The sequence below is a fragment of the Xenopus tropicalis genome, chromosome 3, assembly GCF_000004195.4.
Source record: "Xenopus tropicalis strain Nigerian chromosome 3, UCB_Xtro_10.0, whole genome shotgun sequence".
Taxonomy (NCBI): Eukaryota; Metazoa; Chordata; class Amphibia; order Anura; family Pipidae; genus Xenopus; species Xenopus tropicalis.
In genome coordinates, this window is record NC_030679.2 from 149,125,871 (window position 1) to 149,147,116 (window position 21,246).

Consider the following 21,246-nt stretch of genomic DNA (forward strand, 5'->3'; position numbering starts at 1 on the left):
CCAGTTGCCTTCCTTGAGCTCTGACCAGTTGCATGGACTTACCTTTCAGTGTACAGACTACTTATCTGTTGTCATATGTTATTTACAGTAAATCTGTGTCAAGGTTCCGCAGGCAGTGAGGGACTGCTGAAGTGGCTGCATACCTTCTCCAACACATTGCCTAGTCTTGGGTAGCTCTTCAGAAAGTGCTGCACCACAAGGTTGAGAACATGTGTGAAGCCAGGCATGTGGATCAGTCAGCCTTGTTGGATGGTGGCCAGCAGGTTGCACCCATTGCTGCACACAACATTTCCAGTTCTGAGCTGCTGGAGAATGAACCACTGCTGGGTGAACCACCACTGGTACTGAGCCTGCAAGGTGTTTAGGAGTTTAGGGCCAGTATAACTCTTCCTCAGGCAGACAAGCTGAAGCACAACCTGGCAAAATAATGGTGGCTGGGAATCTGTAATTTGGTTGAAGGTGGCTGCATTGACTAGATGATATGGTGGAAGCTGCACTGCCACCAGCTTTGCCAGGCAGCCATTGAGCCTTTGCACTTGGGGGAGGCTGGGGGAGAGAGGTGCCTTGTGGCCAAGGAATTGGGGGGAGACCTGGTGGGACAGGGGCTATGCAGGAGATGACAGTAAGAAGGTGGCAGCTGTGAGCTTCTCACCCCTTTTCCCATGTTTCAGGGGATGGGCTGGCACCACTTCCCTAAGGAATAGGAGGGGATGGACAGGAACCATGATTGCCCAGTGTCCTGCCACTATAAATTTCTTGCCACCAGAGTATCATCATCTTTAGGCCTCAATAAGGACTCACAATCACTTAAAAATACCCACCTCTGGGGTATCTTGAGGATTGTATGGTTACACCCCTTTTCTCGAAACCTGTGCATTAATTCATTAGCCCTACGGTGAAAGGACTGTAACTCTGAACAGGTTTTTCTAACCTGAAGGTACTTAAAATGTACTCTTATATCTTCTGAATTATTATTGAGGACCTTCAGGTGTCTATCATTGACCCTCAGTGGTTTATACATCTCAGGAAGGTGTCCTGAGGCCAAGGGCCAAGATGGCATTGGCTAAACGTTATTGCAATAGAGGCTGCGAGACAGTTCCTCTGGTATTATGAGTTGGTGCTTTTAACTAATTCCATAAAAAGGGAGGACTAAGATGGCAGCTGGGTGCATAGCCTGAGATGTTGTACTGTATTGTATGGACAAAGATGGTAGCTGAAAGCAAGACACACTGATAGAAGTGCCTGTTCTATGATGTAAAAATAGAGATACAAATGTTTCTGACTGGAGAGACTTTTGGGCACTAAGATGAACTTGGACTATCTTGATTTAACCACAAGATATTTTTGAGGTGAATTACCAGAGCTTTAGTCTATAAGGGCCTTGGTCCAGGTTATCTTCATCCTACTTGATTTCATCAATCAGCTAACCATATCATTAGAATTATATATTTTTGGGTGAGTGTGGCAATTGCTGTGAGATGTGAGTACCCCGGTACATTTGTATGTTGTGGTGTTTAGATATACTTTACACATTACATATGGGGCTATATAATTATGATGCATTGTAGCTGTGAATAAGATATTACTAGGGACTAGTAAACTCATCCTTTTGTTTGCCTATATACTCCATAGTAATAAAATGGCCCCTTAAGCTTCTCATCCATGTGGGCTTATGGAGCAAGATGAGTCCCAACATATATATTTTATAGAGGAGCAATCTTTCTCAGCTAAAAATGCTGTTCAGTATCTCATAAGTACAATAGACTTTCTGTAGGTACAACAAAGTCAGGGACAACACTTTAATAGAATCACTCATCTTCTGACATTATAGCTGGGTGATTAAGTGCTATTACTCCTCTCTTTCTCAAAAAGCAAGCTCTTGACTAAGTAGTAGGGTCCCTTTGAGGTACTGTGCGGAACAGGAGAGGTCAATTATGAAATTGCTTGGCCAGATAACAAACAAGTAAACAGATCTATCATGTTCCCACTAAAAGGTACGGGAAGTCCCAAGTTACCTATGGGTCAACAACTCATTGTATCTCAAAAAAAAACTTCCTGGTAAGACACATATGGTGACACAAAGTAGACTCAGAGGTGAAAGTTAGATCTTCTCCTCATGACTTCCCTCACAATAGAAAAGGTCTTGTGAAGAAGGAACTGACAAAAAATGCTTAAGTTAGGGAGTTGTGAGGAGCCTAACAGTGACTGGTGTAGTAGCTGTTGTCTCTAAGCAATATGGGTCGATAAGGTTTTGTGTTGCTCTGCACAATGACAATGCAGTGTCCAAGTCTGATACTTCCCAAATCCCCCAAGTGGATGATCTACTACACTCCTTGGGTGAAACAACTTTCATATCGACCTTAGACTAACGAAGGGCTATTGACAGATTCCCCTTGAGGAAAAGTCTAAATTAAAAACTGCCTTTGCAACTCCTTATGCTTTATACAAATTTACAATGATGTTACTTGACCTACATGGAGCCCATTCTACCTTCAAGAGGATCATGGAAAAAGTTCTATGTAGGTTATGCTTCTGCCTATCTTGATGACATTGGTTGTCCCAAGAAGTGTGTAAAACTAACACAAAGTACTGTAACTGAGAAACAGTTGGCAGGTGAGACCAGAAACAGGCAAAGTAGTGGTTTTCAAACAGTTCCAAAAACAGTAACTGATGTAAGGTCCTTTTTTGGGATTTGCTGCTTTATTCCACATTACAATCACTTTCCACTCACAGACCTGCCAAAATAAAGTGCTCCGACAAGGGTAGCCTGGTCACAAGAGTGTCAATGGGTATTTGACCAACTGTCAAGCTTTCCTACATTAAAAAGTCTAGATTTTACAAAATCCTTCGTTCTTCAGACAGATGCCTTAGAGGTTGGCCTAGGAGTATGTCTATGAAGATTCTCATTCCTAGGAATAGTGTTGCCACAAGTCTATAATGGCATTGAGCATCCGATTCTTCTCCCCTAGTAGGAAACTAGAGAAGAACTACTCTGCATTAGAAGGAAGGACTATTGAGACACTACCTACCAGGGGCACAATTTGTCTTGGGGACTGACCATGCACCTCTAAAATGGTTCCACCTCATGAAGGACAGGAGCCTAAGACTGATGAGGTGGTATATAGCTCTCCAACTCTTTTCCACCATGGGACCAGGCATGGCAAGGCAAATGCAGATTTCTAGAGGAGTAGGAATCCATGAATGAATATGGATTCATGCAGCTTAGAATTACAAAAAAATAAAAAAAAATATTATTTTTAATTGGGCTATATGGGAGATGGTCTTCCTATAATTTAGCGCTCTCTCGATGATGGGTTTGCGCATAAGGGCTCCTATACCTGTACATGAAGTGTCCGTACAGTGACATATAATTCTCATAAGGTGATTGTGAATAGTGATGAGTGAATCTGTCCGCTGTTCGCTTCGGCGTAAAAATTTCTTTTGAAAGATTCGCGAAACGGCGAAGAATCTGTGAAATGGCGAAAATGTCACGCATCAAAAAAAATTGTCGCCCGCTGCTATTATTTCGTCACACGGCTATTATTTCGTCGCCCGCGGCTATTATTTTGTCGCACGGCTATTATTTCATCGACCGCGGCTACTATTCTTCTAAACAGCGAAGAATCCGCAAAATGGCGAAAATGTCGCGCATCAAAAAAAATTGTCGCCCGCGGCTATTATTTCGTCGCACGGCTATTATTTCATCGCCCACGGCTATTATTTTGTCGCCCGAGACAATTTTTGGACGCACAGCGAATTATTCCCCGGCTAATTTTTTCATCCATTTCGCGAAACAATCCGCCAATGGCGAAACACAGAAATCCATGCCTGGCGAAACATTTCGCCCATCCCTAATTGTGAATGCTTGCACCAATCAAGATCTGATTCATAATTATAAAATAATTATTTAAAGTAGGGATGCACCGAATCCATTTTTTTCGATTCGTGCAAACAGTTCTACTTCCGTGTTAATGTGACAAAAAGGTCACATGATTTTTAGGATTTGGATCAGCCAGGATCATGGATTCAGCCGAATCCGAATCCTGCCGAAAAAGGCCAAATCTTGGCCGAATCCCAAACCAAATCATGGATTTGGGAAATCCCTAATTGAAAGATATTCATGTAATTAAGAGGCAACTGAGAGAGGAGCTGCCTATGGAAGTAAAAGGGGTTCGCTCCCCCACCTATGGCCTCTACCTTGGAGGTCTGGGGGATGCAAGAACATTTACCTGGTTAACATCATCCAATAAACCTGTGGCTGATCTCCACCCACTCCACCCAATCTATATAGTCCGTTATGATGCTTTGGGCACTTATACACGTTACTACCTCCCAACAGTCGGACTGTGAGTAACGGAGCTAAATTTTTGGTGGTCCAAGAGAGGCCCTGGGGAAGTCAGGAAGACAACACCCTCATTTGTTAGACACTGTTACCTATTAATGATGCCATATGAAGACAAGCAACTTGTTGTTATAATATAATATAATAAAGATTCTATTCTGATTATATATAGCTGAGAAACTCAACATAAAATAAAAAAAAAGTTATAGGATTCTGTGTTTTTTCTCTAGGGAACTTATTACAACAAATCTCAATAGACTTCAGCAGATTTCTCCATAGAATATGTGGCTGTGTGAGTTATGCTGTGTCCTGTATATAAAAGGCGATGAGTTTAACAGAACCAGTCAGTATGTGGGGGCAATCTGATAGGAGCAAATCAGGTCAGTACATTGTTGCCAGAACCTCTGGGAGATGTTTGATAGGAAGAAATGTCTAGGGCTGGACATCATGGTGACCACTAAAGGGAGCAAACTGTTGGCAGGTAGGGTAGGATATATTGCTCTTACTAACACAATGGGAAGCACAATTGATTTTCTAGTTATTGAAAGGTCTAAGGTCATTTCCAAGGAATGACGGAACAGGAGATATTGCAATGCTCACTCAGAAAAGGAAATTTATTGATGCGGGGCACCAAGCATAGAATAGCAGTACCGCATTTGTCAGCTTCTCACAAATTTGTGTGTCACTTACTTTGTGACATAAATTTTTATACCTTTGAATAAACATCATTAGCATAAGTAAGTGCATATTATTACCTTTGTAATTTCATTGGTTAACACATTAATATACAGGATAAGAAATTATTTTATTGGAAGAGGTAGTTAAGCATCACCTGTGGTAAGGCAATATGCCCAGAGAAACAGGACTATATCTTGGACATTTTCACTTCCCTACCTACTGTACCTAAAGCCGTTGGGCCACATCCTGACCATCAGACATGATATCCTGTTGAGCAGAACATTTGCAGAAACGTTCCAGACATGGAAGTCTGCCAGGCATATTATGGAGGTAAGGCTGATGCCACACGTGACGTAGAGCTGATTTTTTCGGCAAACGGAAAAACGCTTGCCGAAAATTCAGCCCTACGCCTGCTACTTGTGCCTGCACCCGAATGAATGGGATACGCTCGGGTGCAGGCACATGTAGGGAGACTTTGCATTCTCTCACGTTTTCATGCATATATTGGCTACATGTGCCTGCACCCAAGGGTACTCCATTCATTCGGGTGCAGGCACAAGTAGCAGGCGTAGGGCTGAATTTTCGGCAAGCGTTTTTCCGCTTGCCGAAAAAATCAGCTCTACGCCACGTGTGGCATCAGCCCAAAAGGTTATCTGAGCCAATCTTCTGAGCAAAACAAACTCAGGACTAAGAAGCAAAGCAAAAATCAGATCTAACATTATGCACTAGGTTCCCTGCTGGTATGAACTCTTACACCATCAACCTCCTGTCTTACTATATTCTTGTGGGGCTAGGTAAGAAAATGTGCACAGTTGGGGGGCATTGCTAGGCAACGGTTAACACCAGACATGTTGAACAAACTGCTCAAGGCTTTCAGCTTGAATAATAGTAACAAGAGGGCCGTTATGTGGAAATTGTGCTACGGGTAAGTCAAAGGAAGGCAGGAGAAGCCCTGACACACGAGATGAGGGAGAAAAATCCCATCTAAATGTAACCATATGTGGGCCCAAAAAACTACCTTACTCTGTGGCCCCTTTTGCGTAGGGGGAAAGGGGGAAATTCATTTGCTTCTCCAGCTGCTTACTTACATATGAACTTGCATACATGTTTTTTAAATTCTAGATCCTGACTTTTCATTTTTTTAAATTCTTTTGTTTCACATTTTTTTATGCAGATAATTTAAAAAAAACAACAACGATACATGTATGTTTTTTGCTTGTATGGAATTCTCTGCCAGCCATGGATTCGCTGCGAATTTCATCCTTATGCCGTTGGCGGATTGTTTTGTGTAACGGGGGCAAAAATATGCCATGAAAAAATTCAGCAGGTGGAAAAAAAAAAAGATGTGGGCGATAATTATTTCAATCAGTATTTTCTGCGTTTCGCGAATTTGTCACCGTTTTGCAAATTTTTCGACAAAGCGGGATAGATTCGTTCATCGCTAGTTATGTTTGTTGATATTAATCTATGGTCAGTGCAAGGAATGCACCATTCATAAATTTGAATTAATAATATGGTGACAAATACAGTGAGGAAGTGAAAAAGTTTGATGGGTTCTAGCATATATAATTCTATTAGAATTATTATGTATGAGTATTATATAATGATATTATAGTATTAAAATTATATAATTCTTGTAATATTTTTAAGTCTTTGCACTGGACTTGGTGCTGGCTAAGAGTAGAATTGAATTAAAACTTCAAATTTATTTTTTATCCCCTCACAGGCAAAGCAAATGAACAATGACTCAATGGTCACTGAAATTTTCCTTTTGGGATTTCAGCATCTCAACAATTTCAAGATTCTGGTGTTTTTGGTGATCCTTCTGATTCACATACTGACCGTATATGAGAATGCCCTTGTCATAGCATTGGTAACAGTCAGCCGAGGTCTTCAGTCTCCCATGTTCTTCTTTCTCCAACAACTCTCCTTCTCTGATCTCCTGCTGTCTGTGCTTATTGTGCCCACCCTGCTCAGTACTGTAATGAATGAAGGAGCTAAAATACCCCTTATTGGCTGTATTGTACAACTTTATTTATTTGGTACCACTGAAACTTTACAGTGTTTCCTTCTAACTGTGATGTCCTATGACAGATATCTGGCCATCTGCAATCCCCTGCGTTATTCTTCAATAATGAGCCACAGAGTCTGTGTTAAACTAATTGTCATGTCATGGCTGCTCTCCATTTGTTTCATACCCATTAGTGTGGTTTCTGCAGCTACACAAGAGTTCTGCAACCAAAATACCATCAACCATTTCTTCTGTGATTACTTTCCTCTCCTGGAACTTTCCTGCTCAGACACCTTTTTGACAAGGATTTTGGCAATGGCTGTATCTGTCCCTGCAGTTCTTTTCCCCTTCATGCTCATCATTGGATCCTATATCTGTATTGCCCATGAAATCCTAAAGATAGTGTCCAGTATTGGGAGACAAAAAGCCTTCTCCACCTGCAGCTCCCACTTGGCCGTGGTCTCCATATTTTATGGGACTCTCATTGGTATTTATGTGGTTCCCACAAGGAACCAGTCACAGACCATTAGCAAACTCCTTTCCCTTTTATACACTGTAGTGACTCCTTTTATCAACCCAATGATTTACAGCTTGAAAAGTGCAGATATGAAAAATGCCCTCAAAAATATTATACAATAAATAAAATAAAAAAATGTATATAATTGAAACCTGGGTTCCTATTTGTGCTATACTGGACTTTGTAATTATAATGCACTTGTTTAAACTAAATACATTCATATTTCAAAATGGAAGCAGCCATCTTATTCCTTATCATCACTCTCTAGGTTAGAATTTGACTTCTCTTTAGAGTCCATGATGTGATATTCAGCAATACCTGGTAAATTTCTGACCTCCTTTAGTATTTCATCTCCTGGGTAAACTTTAGTTCTTTTTATTACATATAGGGGTTACTTCATCAACCCCACAATTAGTAGAAACATATTTTATTCCCAAGTCCGCAGCATCTATACAGACTTTATAATATTTTTATCTGACCAACAGATGTCACATTTTCAAAGCCATAGGGGACATAGGTGCCCATACATTAAACCACAATTATTTTGTGGTTAAAATGCAAAAAATTTAAAATAACCACGATAATTTCTAACCACGATAATTTCTATTTCTATAATTTTTATTTAGGTACTATCATCATAGAAAGGCACATCATAGGAAGGCACATGTTATACAGAGATTAATCATTCTATACATACATTTCCCATTAGTGCCCGTAGACCTTGTTTTTTTACATCGTCATAAACAAACCTCACAATTTTTATACATTTCAACTGTAACTTATAGATTCGGTAGTTGGTGATAGCTCTTTATTTGGTAGTTTTTGTGCTGTCTTTGTTATATCTAGGTATTGCCGTGTGTGACTTCCATGCCTTTTTTATTTATCCGTTCTCTGATGTTGTCCGTTTATTGATATATTCCCGCCACGGTAGCCAGACTGCCAGGTAGTCATAATATTTATCCTTAATCGATGCTGTCAGTTCTTCCATTAGGCATAGTTCATTGATTACTTTGAACCATTGGTCACGGAAATTCTTTTATTGGTCATACAAAAATATTGTAGTTGCGTTCCGAAAGTCACAAAATTTTTGGATCCGAACGTTCGGAAACGGCGCAAAAACCTTTCTGACTTTCTGAAACCTTCAATGTATGATTTTGGAAGCCTTCCATAGGAATCAGTGACACTCTGCAGCTCCAACCCGGCCCAAGGAAAGTCTCCCATAGGGCTCAATGGCACTCTGCAGCTCCAACCCGCCCCAAGGAAAGTCTCCCATAGGGCTCAATGGCACTCTGCAGCTCCAACCCGCCCCAAGGAAAGTCTCCCATAGGGCTCAATGGCACTCTGCAGCTCCAACCCGGCCCAAGGAAAGTCTCCCATAGGGCTCAATGGCACTCTGCAGCTCCAACCCGGCCCAAGGAAAGTCTCCCATAGGACTCAATGGCACTCTGCAGCTCCAACCTGGCCCAAGGAAAGCCTCCCATAGGGCTCAATGGCACTCTGCAGCTCCAACCCGGCCCAAGGAAAGTCTCCCATAGGGCTCAATGGCACTCTGCAGCTCCAACCCGGCCCAAGGAAAGTCTCCCATAGGGCTCAATGGCACTCTGCAGCTCCAACCCGGCCCAAGGAAAGTCTCCCATAGGGCTCAATGGCACTCTGCAGCTCCAACCCGGCCCAAGGAAAGTCTCCCATAGGGCTCAATGGCACTCTGCAGCTCCAACCCGGCCCAAGGAAAGTCTCCCATAGGGCTCAATGGCACTCTGCAGCTCCAACCCGGCCCAAGGAAAGTCTCCCATAGGGCTCAATGGCACTCTGCAGCTCCAACCTGGGCAAAAGATAGTCACAATACCAAAGCTTGAATGAATTCTGAAATGGTCGTAATCTTTGCGAAAAATACGACTTTTTCATGGAAGTTAACGAAAACCACGAAAAAGTTGTGGAATTTTAACGAAATTAACATGGACATTACAAAAAGTTCTATCAGTTAGAAAAAATACTAATTTTTCTCAACAAAAACGTAATCATAGTTTAATGAATGGGTCCCATAGATATTATCTTAAACTATAATATCTATCTTATATTAAACTACATCCCCTGACTTCTTCCACTCCTGAAAACTAAATGATTCCCTCTTAAGTGGCAAGTCGGTAAAACAAGATATAATTCAAAAACTACAATTGCATTTTAGGAAAAACAAAACAGAAGGTACTAACCCTTAGACATCATGGTTAGTCCGTAAGAGAGGAATCAACTGAAATGGAAGCTAGAAAAAAAGGCGACCAAAACACCAAATTGCAACAACTAATCTCCAAAATACAAAATCTCAAATCCCAAGAAAAAGTTATGAGACCCATTTGTTTTGTTTAAATTACATTAAATTAACAAACAATTTTAAATATGGCAAGAGGTCACAGATTAAATTGTCTGATAAACAAATACTTTTCCCAAAAGTACATAGCAGGGGTATTCTGAGTAGAGATGTAACGAACTGTTCGCCGGCGAACTAATTCGCTCAAACATCGGGTGTTCGCGAGTTCGGAAGTTCGCAAACTTTTCGCGTATGTTCGCAATTTGGGTTCGCCGCGTTTTTTTTTCCGCTGCGTTTTTTCTCGGCCTAAAAATGCCGCACAAGCCACACATGGCGTTATTCAGCCTAGTACTGGTGTAAGTAAATCCCGTTTCCATGGTGCTAATAGTGCGAAATAGCAAAAAACGCAGCGTATTTCCGCTAGGTCTGCCCGTTTTTACGCAACACTGTGTCAACAACGTATTTTTCAGAGACATTTTTGCCCTTGATCCCCCTCCTGCATGCCACTGTCCAGGTCGTGGCACCCTTTAAACAACTTTAAAATCAGTTTTCTGGCCAGAAATGGCTTTTCTAGGTTTTAAAGTTCGCTTTCCCATTGAAGTCTATGGGGTTCGCAAAGTTTGCGAATATTCGCGGTCTTTGGAGTAAGTTCGCGAACGCGTTCGCGAACTTTTTTTTTGAGGTTCGCTACATCCCTAATTCTGAGAGTATTACATAAAATTGTACCTATATCTTAGTAGAAACTGCATCAAAAACTCCAATATAACCACATGACTAACCAAATAAGCAATGTACTAGACTTCCCAATAACTAAAGAAGAAATCCTATTGGCTATTAGGACCCACAAAAGCTCCTGGACTGGATGATTTCTTTATCTCATATTACAAAGAACTAGGAGTTCTCATAATTCCATATCTTGCTTAAGTGACTCCATACCTGATGAAAAGATTTCACAAGAAGCAAATATATATTTAGATGAGGTTTACTGCAACTCTCATTCAACTTCTTACTAACCTCATTATAAAATTAGTCTGGCATGACCTGCCCTTCATAAAGCCAAGCTGATTACAGCTCATAATGCCATTCCCTAGAACACATCTTCAACAAAATATCACTAAAGAACCATGATTGATTAATCATCTGTAGTTAATTGATACTATAGCTCATGGGAATGTCTTAGGTGGATCCAAGAACCACCCACCCACTGGGTTTGCAACATGTCAGATTTTTCCAATTTATCAGCAAAACCCCTTTTATAAGAAAAAAAAGTTTCAGCTCTTTACTATATTTACCTAATTTTGCCGCGACTGTCCCATTTTGACCCAACGCCCAATTTGACGTGACCAAATCTGTGCCTATTTCGAACTATTTTGACACACCCATGACTTTTCTTGATGCACAAAAATTTTTTCATGGTAAAATTTCACAGAAGTTTCGTCGAACAATTTGCCAATGGCAAAATGTGGAAATTTGCTGTGAATCTGTGCCTGGCAACAAAATTTGCTCATCACTAGAGATGTAGCGAACTGTTCACCAGCGAACTAATTTGCGTGAACATCGGGTGTTCGCAAGTTCGCGAACTTTTCGCGTATGTTCGCAATTTGGGTTCACGTGGCGTTTTTCCGCTGCGTTTTTTCTCGACCTAAAAACACCGCACAAGCCACACATGGCGTTTTTCAGCAAATCCTGTTTCCATGGTGGTAATAGCGCAAAATAGCAAAAAACGCAGCGTATTTCCGCTAGGTCTGCCGGCTGCCTTTGCGGTTTTTACGCAACGCTGTGTCAACAAAGTATTTTTCAGAGATATTTTTGCCCTTGATCCCCCTCCTGCATGTCACTGCCCAGGTCGTGGCACCCTTTAAACAACTTTAAAATCAGTTTTCTGGCCAGAAATGGCTTTTCTAGGTTTTAAAGTTCACCTTCCCATTGAAGTCTATGGGGTTCGCAAAGTTTTTTTTGAGGTTCGCTACATCCCTACTCATCACTACTTATTTGGTATGGTGTTGGCTGAAACTCACATGTGTGAGAAAAAATGATCCAATCACAGTGGTGCCAAGACTCTCATTACGATGGTTGTCAATTTTTTAATGTACAATACTATTAGTGTGAATTGTTGTATGTTGCTGAGAAGCGGTATCCCAGGCCCCTTCCTTTGTTCAGGGGTGGGGTTTCCAGCCTGGCATAAATGGCCTCTTTCCCACCTCTTTTAAACCATCAAAAATGTGCACATTGTTGTTTGTAAAGGAGTGTCCCTTTTCCTTTAGATCAGTGATCCCCAACCAGTGGCTCAGGGCAACATGTTGCTCCCCAACCCCTTGGATGTTGCTCCCAGTGACCCCAAACCAGGGAGTTATTTTTGAATTCCTGACTTGGGGGCAAGTTTTGGTTGAATAAAAACAAGATTTCCTACCAAATAAAGCCCCTGTAAGCTGATAGGGTGCATAGAGGCACCTTTATGGTGCTTGTGTTGCTCTCCAAGTCTTTTTACATTTGACAGGGATGTTCCCTACTGCCGCCATTTTGTTCTACTACCTCCATCTTTTGCCCCCAAACCAGGGAGTTATTTTTGAATTCCTGACTTGGGGGCAAGTTTTAGTTGAATAAAAACAAGATTTCTTACCAAATAAAGCCCCTGTAAGCTGATAGGGTGCATAGAGGCTACCTAATAACCAATCACAGCCCTTATTTGGCTCCTCCATGAACTTTTATGGTGCTTGTGTTGCTCCCCAAGTCTTTTTACATTTGACTGTGACTCCCGAGTAAGAAAGGTTGTGGACCCCTGCTTTAGATGCAGACAGACTGCTATGCTCCTCCCCTTTGCTTGCTGGTCTAGTGTTTTTGCTTGACCTTGATTTTGTTTTGATACAGGCCCAGTCTGGGTATCCACAAGTTTTTAGAACTCATTTGGGATGCCTGTATTTCTTCTTTTTAGCCTCTGCATTTGTAGCCACAGTTTCAGCCCAATGGTGTAGAGTTCTTTTAAATCCCAGTTTATGTTCCAGAGGGTGGTGGGCATCAAATACCTATGAGTGGGTTTCCTGTATAGGTCAATATCCAGGTCCCAACATCCCCCCCCAGTAACTATTGCACAGTCCTGTTTTATTTGCCTCGGTTGTGGGTATTTGCTTCTCAGATCCAGTCTGCCCAGTCCACTGCTCCCTCAGATATTCCCAGTGGCACGGCCACATTTTATTCCCTTATGTAAAATCCCAACAGCTCAGCTCTTTATCCCATTTTGCACCCCATTATTCTTCTTACCTCTCACAGTCAGTAGTGAAAAAATTCAAGGGCCCAATTATTTTAATGCATTTTACAAAATTTTTGGTGAAGCGACATGGGACAGATTCGCTCATCGCTAACTTTGTGTTGTTTTATATATTTACTCTTAGATTGTAAGCTCTATGGGACAGGGTCCTCCTATCTCTTCTCTCTTTAACACTTAGCTCTTAATCTTCCTCATAGAGGAACTTGGGGGATCAGATAGTAATGTATTTGGGCAAATACTTTTATGGGAAAATGATATGTTCTTGCAAAGACGGGAAGTAGTGTGGAAGCAAAAGACAAAACTCTGTCCATAAACTGGCTGCTTAATTATGTATTTACAAATAGTGAAGAAACTAGAAACAAATGAAATGATACATTTTTAATTTAATTGATTTTCATTTTACTCTATGGAGCTTATTATCCCAAGCTCAGTAGGTCCCAGCAGATTTCCCATAGACTTAGTGACTGGGTAAATAAATAAAAGGGGACAAGTTTAACACTTCCCGGTCAGTAGCCGCTGCCATTCTGATAGAAGCAAATCAGGTCAGTACATTATTATATTTGAACATATTTTATAGGAAGAATGTGCAGAAAGTCTGTAACAATGTAGAGCAGTTTGACCTGATCCTTGTGCTTTGTTTTTTTAAATGTTATTGCTGGTTCTAATGAGCAGCTTTAATCTCCATGTTCAGTAAATCCATTGTAACTATCAAAAGGTGAACCTTCACTATTATAAAAATGGACTTAACCAGGGGTCCCCAACCTATCTTACTTGTGAGCCACAGTCAAGCAACAAAAGCACCATAAAAGTTCATGGAGGAGCCAAATAAGGGATGTGATTGGCTATTAGGGGCCTCTATGCACCCTATCAGCTTACAGGGGCTTTATTTGGAAGTAAATCTTGTTTTTATTCAACCAAAACTTGCCCCCAAGTCAGGAATTCAAAAATAACTCCCTGGTTTGGGGGCACTGAGAGCAACATCCAAGGGGTTGGTGAGCAACATGTTGCCCCTGAGCCACTGGTTGGGGAACACGGGACTAGGAGGAGTTTTACAAGGCGTCTTTATTTTTTCTACAGTAGAATTTATAGTTAATAGATAGATGAACGCAATGTTAATGTGCCCATAATCACAATCTTGCCCATGTTTTCTTGTATCTTTTTGTTCATAACTAATGACCTTTCATACTTCTCAAGGCTAATCTCATGGATTGGATCCTAAGTATCTCCTAATTATTTTTATTTCTATACAAGAACTGCTTTGTTGTTGCGTTAATATTATTTTATCCTTGATTCATTTAGCACAAACACATTTACACCATGCCTTTTATACTAATTCTAATGGAATAAGCTCACCCCCAATTTGTTTTTGGGTTGCCGCATTCCAAAAATTTGTGTTATCAGCCAACTTCACTCCTTCCTACACCGTTGGTCACCAAGAATCCTAATAATTCTATTTATCTATCTTAATTTTAATTTATGCTCTTATATTCTTGCAAATGATAACCCCATTCTCCATGGCCTACCTGCTCTTCTGGTTCTATCTCTAAAACCAATATTCAACATGAATATTTTCATTGTGTCCTTCTTCTAAGGTCTTTGACTCGTTTTACTTTGAATACAACCAATGTTCTGCTTATTAAGTTTCTACAGACTCCACACACTTTATCAAGGCCTTTAGCTTTTCTACTCCACCTTCAGCAACCTCCTTTCTCACTATACTATTGCTCTCCTCTCAAATCTGCTCAAAGTTCCATCTGGAGGAGGAGGAATTGTATTCACTACTCCAGCTGTTTACCTACATATGCAACTACATACAGTTCTTTAGATCTGCAGCCAATATTGAATTTGAGGAAAGACCATTCAATGTTTTCTTTTACATTTTTACATTTCTGTGCAAAGCACTAAGAACTACTTTGGGTGAAAATAAATCAGTGGAACCCATACACTATCGAAAATGTCTCAGTAGCATCAGTATATTAATAACATGTAAAATTAATTGTTGTAGAGGTTGATTACAACAAAAATATTTCCTTATGTTTGGACATGTAGGAAATTAAGGGTAAAAGAGGACATACCATCCAAATGTATAAAAATATTTATTTTTTATTTTAGTTTTCTGTCTGTTCTGACCTTTGGGACATCTTCTGTTGCTAAAGAAAACCATAGTCCATCTCTTATCTTCAATGGAACGAAAGCTCGGATCAGAAATCCCTACGAAAGACGGTACAAGTATTTTTCTGATTTAATGTAGCTGGAAAAGTTGCCCCTTCCCCTGCATATTTTTACATAATTTTATTATGATAACGTCATGTGTGACTCAAAAGAACAAACGCAATCCAACTTTAAAGGCATATGAGAACTATTCTCAGTGGAGACAACGATGAAGCTGGAACTGGCAAAAGCCTAAAGTTGAGGAGCCGCAGTTTGGCAAGACACTTTGAGTGACAGAGACCATTATTGAGAGCACCAGTACCATCTAACTGAAAGTGATTTCCAGTCAACCCCCTTCCAAGATAGTCCCAGAGAGTAGAGTGTCATTGGGAAGATGTTGGCAGAATTACAAGCATGGAGCTCCAGTTTGATGCCCTAAAGGCAGGTACTTTTTGTTTGTAGCTGCTGTGTGGTAGTACTCTGGGTAAGGTACCACCACTGCCTGTAGATTCCTAAGAACTTTTGTTTTAATTTCCAAATAAAATGTATTATTATTGCTTTCTGATGTGTTAATGCATAAAATATTATATCCTATCAGGTTTTCCTCCAAAACAAAATTTGCCTGATTGCCACCTGGTAAGTACCTAAAATAATACTGTCATGGTAAAGAACTTTAGTGTTTAACACAGATTTTTTGTGATCTGTGCTCTGATAAACTTCAGTCATGCTTTACTGCTGTGCTGCAAGTTGGAGTAATATCACCCCACCTCCCTTTCCCCTCTAGCAGCCGATCAGCAGAACAATTGGAAGGGAGCAAGATAGCAGCTCCCAGTAGGTATCAGAATAGCACTCAATAGTAAGAAATCCAAGTCCGGCTTGGGACTCCTCCAGTTACATGGGAGTAGGAGAAACAATAGGTTAGCTGAAAGCAGTTCTAATGTGTAACGCTGGCTGAAAGCTCAGACTCAGGCACACTTTACTGCTGTGCTGCAAGTTGGAGTGATATCCCCCCCACCCCCAGCAGCCGATCAGCAGAACAATTGGAAGGGAGCAAGATAGCAGCTCCCAGTAGGTATCAGAATAGCACTCAATAGTAAGAAATCCAAGTCCGGCTTGGGACTCCTCCAGTTACATGGGAGTAGGAGAAACAATAGGTTAGCTGAAAGCAGTTCTAATGTGTAACGCTGGCTGAAAGCTCAGACTCAGGCACACTTTACTGCTGTGCTGCAAGTTGGAGTGATATCCCCCCACTCACCCCCAGCAGCCGATCAGCAGAACAATTGGAAGGGAGCAAGATAGCAGCTCCCAGTAGGCATCAGAATAGTACTCAATAGTAAGAAATCCAAGTCCGGCTTGGGACTCCTCCAGTAACATGGGAGTAGGAGAAACAATAGGTTAGCTGAAAGCAGTTCTAATGTGTAGCGCCGGCTCCTTCTGAAAGCTCAGACTCAGGCACAATGAACTGAGATGGCGCCTAAACACCAATATTACAGCTTAAAGTACATTTGTTGGTTCAAGAGTAACATTTTAAATGGTAGAGGGAATTATTTGTTATGTAAATAGTGTAAAGAGTTTATGTGTCAGACTAAATGGTCCAGAAGAGAAAAAATAAATCTACCCTTTTGCCTTGTAGGCATTGAGAATGAAGAACCACTCAACGGTTTCTGAGATTTTTCTCTTGGGGTTTTTGCATCTCAACAATTTCAAAATCCTGATTTTTTCATTGATCCTTTTGATTCACATACTGACCGTATATGAGAATGCCCTTGTCATAGCATTGGTAACAGTCAGCCGAGGTCTTCAGTCTCCCATGTTCTTCTTTCTCCAACAACTCTCCTTCTCTGATCTCCTGCTGTCTGTGGTTATTGTGCCCACCCTGCTCAGAACTGTAATGAATGAAGGAGCTAAAATATCCCTTATTGGCTGTATTGTACAACTTTATTTATTTGGTGTCACTGAAGCTTTACAGTGTTTCCTTCTAACTGTGATGTCCTATGACAGATATCTGGCCATCTGCAATCCCCTGCGTTATTCTTCTATAATGAACCATAAATTTTGTGTTAAACTAATTGCCATGTCATGGCTGCTTGCCCTGAGTTTTATTCCAGTAACTGTGATTTCTGCAGCTACACAAGAGTTCTGCAACCAAAATACCATCAACCATTTCTTCTGTGATTACTTTCCTCTCCTGGAACTTTCCTGCTCAGACACCTCCTTGGCACGGATATTAACAATCACAGTATCTGTCCCTGCAATTCTTTCCCCCTTCATGCTCATCATTGGATCCTATATCTGTATTGCCCATGAAATCCTAAAGATAGTGTCCAGTATTGGGAGACAGAAAGCCTTCTCCACCTGCAGCTCCCACTTGGCCGTGGTCTCCATATTTTATGGGACTCTCATTGGTATTTATGTGGTTCCCACAAGAAACCAGTCACAGACCATTAGCAAACTCCTTTCCCTTTTATACACTGTAGTGACTCCTTTTATTAACCCAATGATTTACAGCTTGAAAAGTACAGATTTAAAAAAAGCCATTAAAATAATTATGCAATGAAATATGTATATTTTTATTTACTTTTTTTCCCAAAAACCTGAGAAATATTTGTCCCAGAATATAGGTGTAGGCAAAAGAGGCTTGGCATGTCACCATGGCAATCTTTTTTACTAAGACATCCATTTTATAAACTAAAACAACACAAAACACTCGATTGATTTGGACCCAATAATATACAGTCACAAATATGAATTAAATTCTATGCATTGCTCTCCTGCCTGGCTATCAAATATATAATAACATTATATTATATTATTCACCCCTCTTACTAAGGTTACGGTTCTTTTGAGAAGCAGACAAATAATTCACACCAATAAGTGTATATTAAAGGGAATATATTGCATTCTGCCCCGGTCACTTCAGATGCTGTTCCCATATGTTCCTCCTATTGACTGCAAAAAATACACCGGCACAACAAGTGTGATGCAAGCGGGGCTTGGCCCCCTGCGTGTTTATTCAAAAATAGCAGCATACACCTTCGTCCTATTGACTGTCCAGTCCACATTTATACACCCTTTCAGCAACTGATCAGATGAAGCTGATAAAAAAAGCACACCTTGCACATTGTTCAAAGACTGTTGGGTTAGTTTTGTTACAAACATTGCATTGAGTTTTTATGGCTCCTGTGGCCAACATACAAAAAATCCCTTACTATGTAGATTTGGCTGTGGGTCTAACTTGGACAACTGGTTTTTAGCAATCAGTACAACTCCCCCATACTCAGTGTATAATAGATAAATATGTATAAAGACACAAACACATATGTACTGTATATAACACAAATAATGGCACCCAAGATGAGCAATTTCTTACAAATCCCCAACTAGAGGGCGAAGGACGTTACAAGGAAAGAGCCCTAAATACACAAAAGGTATAACATTCAGGGGCACCCATTAATGTATAATATGTATTTGAGCTGAAAGTGAAAGGATTACTGAGACCCCCATTATAATATATACATGCATGCTCAAGTTTTGGGGTACTGTGAGATGATATTTAACCTAAATATAAAAACACTCACAGTTGTTCCTACCCATAATTTGAACCCTTCTGCCATTTAGATAGAGGCTTTGTTTCTAGCTTCCTTTTCTGCATTGTCTGTGCGCTGTACCCACCACTTACCCACCTTATTCTGCTCCACCCGTGTCTGGGCTGGATCCCACCTCAGGCCCCTGCAGTAATCCATGGCTTTTGAACTTTGGTGTTTGCAACACCCAACACACTTGTCTTACCACGGTTATCATATGAAAGAGACCACACAGGGAAGACACTTTATTGTTGTGGGGTAGGGTGAGAAACTCTGCAGCATATTTTATTAATCAGCCTAGCTGGGATGAGCATCTCAGTTCAGGGATAGGCTTGAACATAACCAATACTGGCTTCAAGATGACCAATGTCTTACAATGGTGATGGGATATGGTGTGCCATATAATGATGACATTCTTCCAAAGCTAACTTGATAGTGAGTAATTCTTGGTTTCCCAGTGTTGTAATTCTGCTCAGAATTTTTTATGAAAGGTAAGTACAAGGGTGTATAATGGGCAATGTTGCCTGAATTGTGCATTCTGTTTTCTATGTCCATACCTCATTATAGTCAGTCTGATCTTTGAAGTTCTCAGCTAGAACTGCAGTTCTGGGACCCCAAAGTAGCATTGGTGAAGACCAGAGCTAACTGGGATCTTCCTGCTCTACAGAAGTCAGAAGTGAAAGCAGTCCATCTTCTGGGTTCCTGCCTGATAGACATCACAACCTTTCCCCATGCTAACTAATGACTACCTCCTTCCCTTCTCTTCACTTCTCACCTCCTCTCTCTTCTTTTCTGCTTTCTTCTCATTTTATCTTCACTTCTTGTCATATTCTGTCCTCTTTTTCTTTCATTTCAAGAAGTCACTTTTTATTGTATTCATTTACTTTTATTGGCTTTACTCTATGGAGCTTATTATCCCAAGCTCAGTAGGTCCCAGCAGATTTCTCCATAGACTTTGTGACTGGGTAAGTAAATAAAAGGAGACAAGTTTAACACTTCCTGGTCAGTAGCCGCTGCCATTCTGATAGGAGCAAATCAGGTTGGTACATTATTGTATTTGAACATGTTTTTTTAGGAAGAATGTGCAGAAAGTCTGTAACAATGTAGAGCAGTTTGACCTGATCTTTGTGCTTTCTTTTATTAAACGTTATTGCAGGTTGTAATGAGCAGCTTTAATCTTCCCTTATATGTTCAGTAAATCCATTGTAACTATTAAAAGGTGAACCTTCACTATTATAAAAATGGACTAAACCAGGGGCCCCCAACCTTTCTTACTCATGAGCCACAGTCAAATGGAGTATTCTCATGGATTGGATCCTCAGTCTCTCCTAATTACTCCAAAAGTACTGCTTTGTTGTTGCATTAATATTGTTTTATCCTTGATTTATTTAGCACCGACACATTTACACTGTGCCTTTTATACTACTTCTAATGGAATAAGTTCACCCCCAATTTGTTTTTGTGTTACTGCATTTCAAAACTTTGTGTTATCAGCCAACTTCACTCCTTTCTACACAGTTGGTCACCAAGAATGCAAATAATTACTTCTAATTATCCATCTTAATTTTATTTTATGCTCTTATATTCTTGTAAATGATAACCCCATTCTCCATGGCCTACCTGCTCTTCTGGTTCTATCTCTTAAACCAATATTCAACATAACTATTTTCATTGTGTCCTTCTTCTAAGGTATGTGACTTGTTTTACTTTGAATAAAACCAATATTCTGCTTATTATGTTTCTACAGACTCCACCCACTTTAACAAGGCCTTTAGCTTTTCTACTCCATCTCTATCTCCAACCTCCTTTCTCACTATACTATTGCTCTCCTCTCAGGTCTTCTCAATGTTCCATCTGGAGGAGGAGCATTTTTATTAACTACTCCAGCTTTTTACCTACATATGCAACTAGATAAAGTTCTTTATATCTGCAGCCAATATTGAATTTGAGGAAAGAACATTCAACGTTTTCTTTTCTTTTTAATTTTACCAATACATTTCTGTGCAAAGATCTAAGATCTACTTTTGGTTAAAATAAATCAGTGGACCCCATACACTATCGAAAGTGTCTCAGTAGCATCAGTATATTAATAACATGTAAAATTAATTGTTGTAGAGGTTGATTACAACAAAAATATTCCCTTATGTTTGGACATGTAGGAAATTAAGGGTAAAAGAGGACATACCATCCAAATGTATAAAAATATTTATTTTTTATTTTAGTTTTCTGTCTGTTCTGACCTTTGGGACATCTTCTGTTGCTAAAGAAAACCATAGTCCATCTCTTATCTTCAATGGAACTAGAGCTTGGATCAGAAATCCCTACAATAGACGGTACAAGTATTTTTCTGATTTAATGTATCTGGGAAAGTTGCCCCTTCCCCTGCATATTTT

The 21,246-nt window shown here is 40.3% G+C and overlaps 2 protein-coding genes across 2 annotated transcripts; both read left to right on the forward strand.

The window, feature by feature from the left end:
- Positions 1-209: 209 nt before the first annotated feature.
- Positions 210-7,616, forward strand: LOC116409607 (olfactory receptor 1496-like; the record flags this gene model as incomplete). The annotated part of the gene is made up of 2 exons (XM_031898336.1): positions 210-341; positions 6,747-7,616. Coding segments are annotated over exons 1-2 (1,002 nt in total), but the record flags the coding sequence as incomplete, so codon positions are not given.
- Positions 7,617-17,094: 9,478 nt separating this feature from the next.
- On the forward strand, positions 17,095-17,772 carry LOC116409608 (olfactory receptor 1468-like; the record flags this gene model as incomplete). Its single annotated transcript, XM_031898337.1, has 1 exon — positions 17,095-17,772. A coding segment is annotated over one exon (678 nt), but the record flags the coding sequence as incomplete, so codon positions are not given.
- Between the last annotated feature and the right edge of the window lie 3,474 nt (positions 17,773-21,246).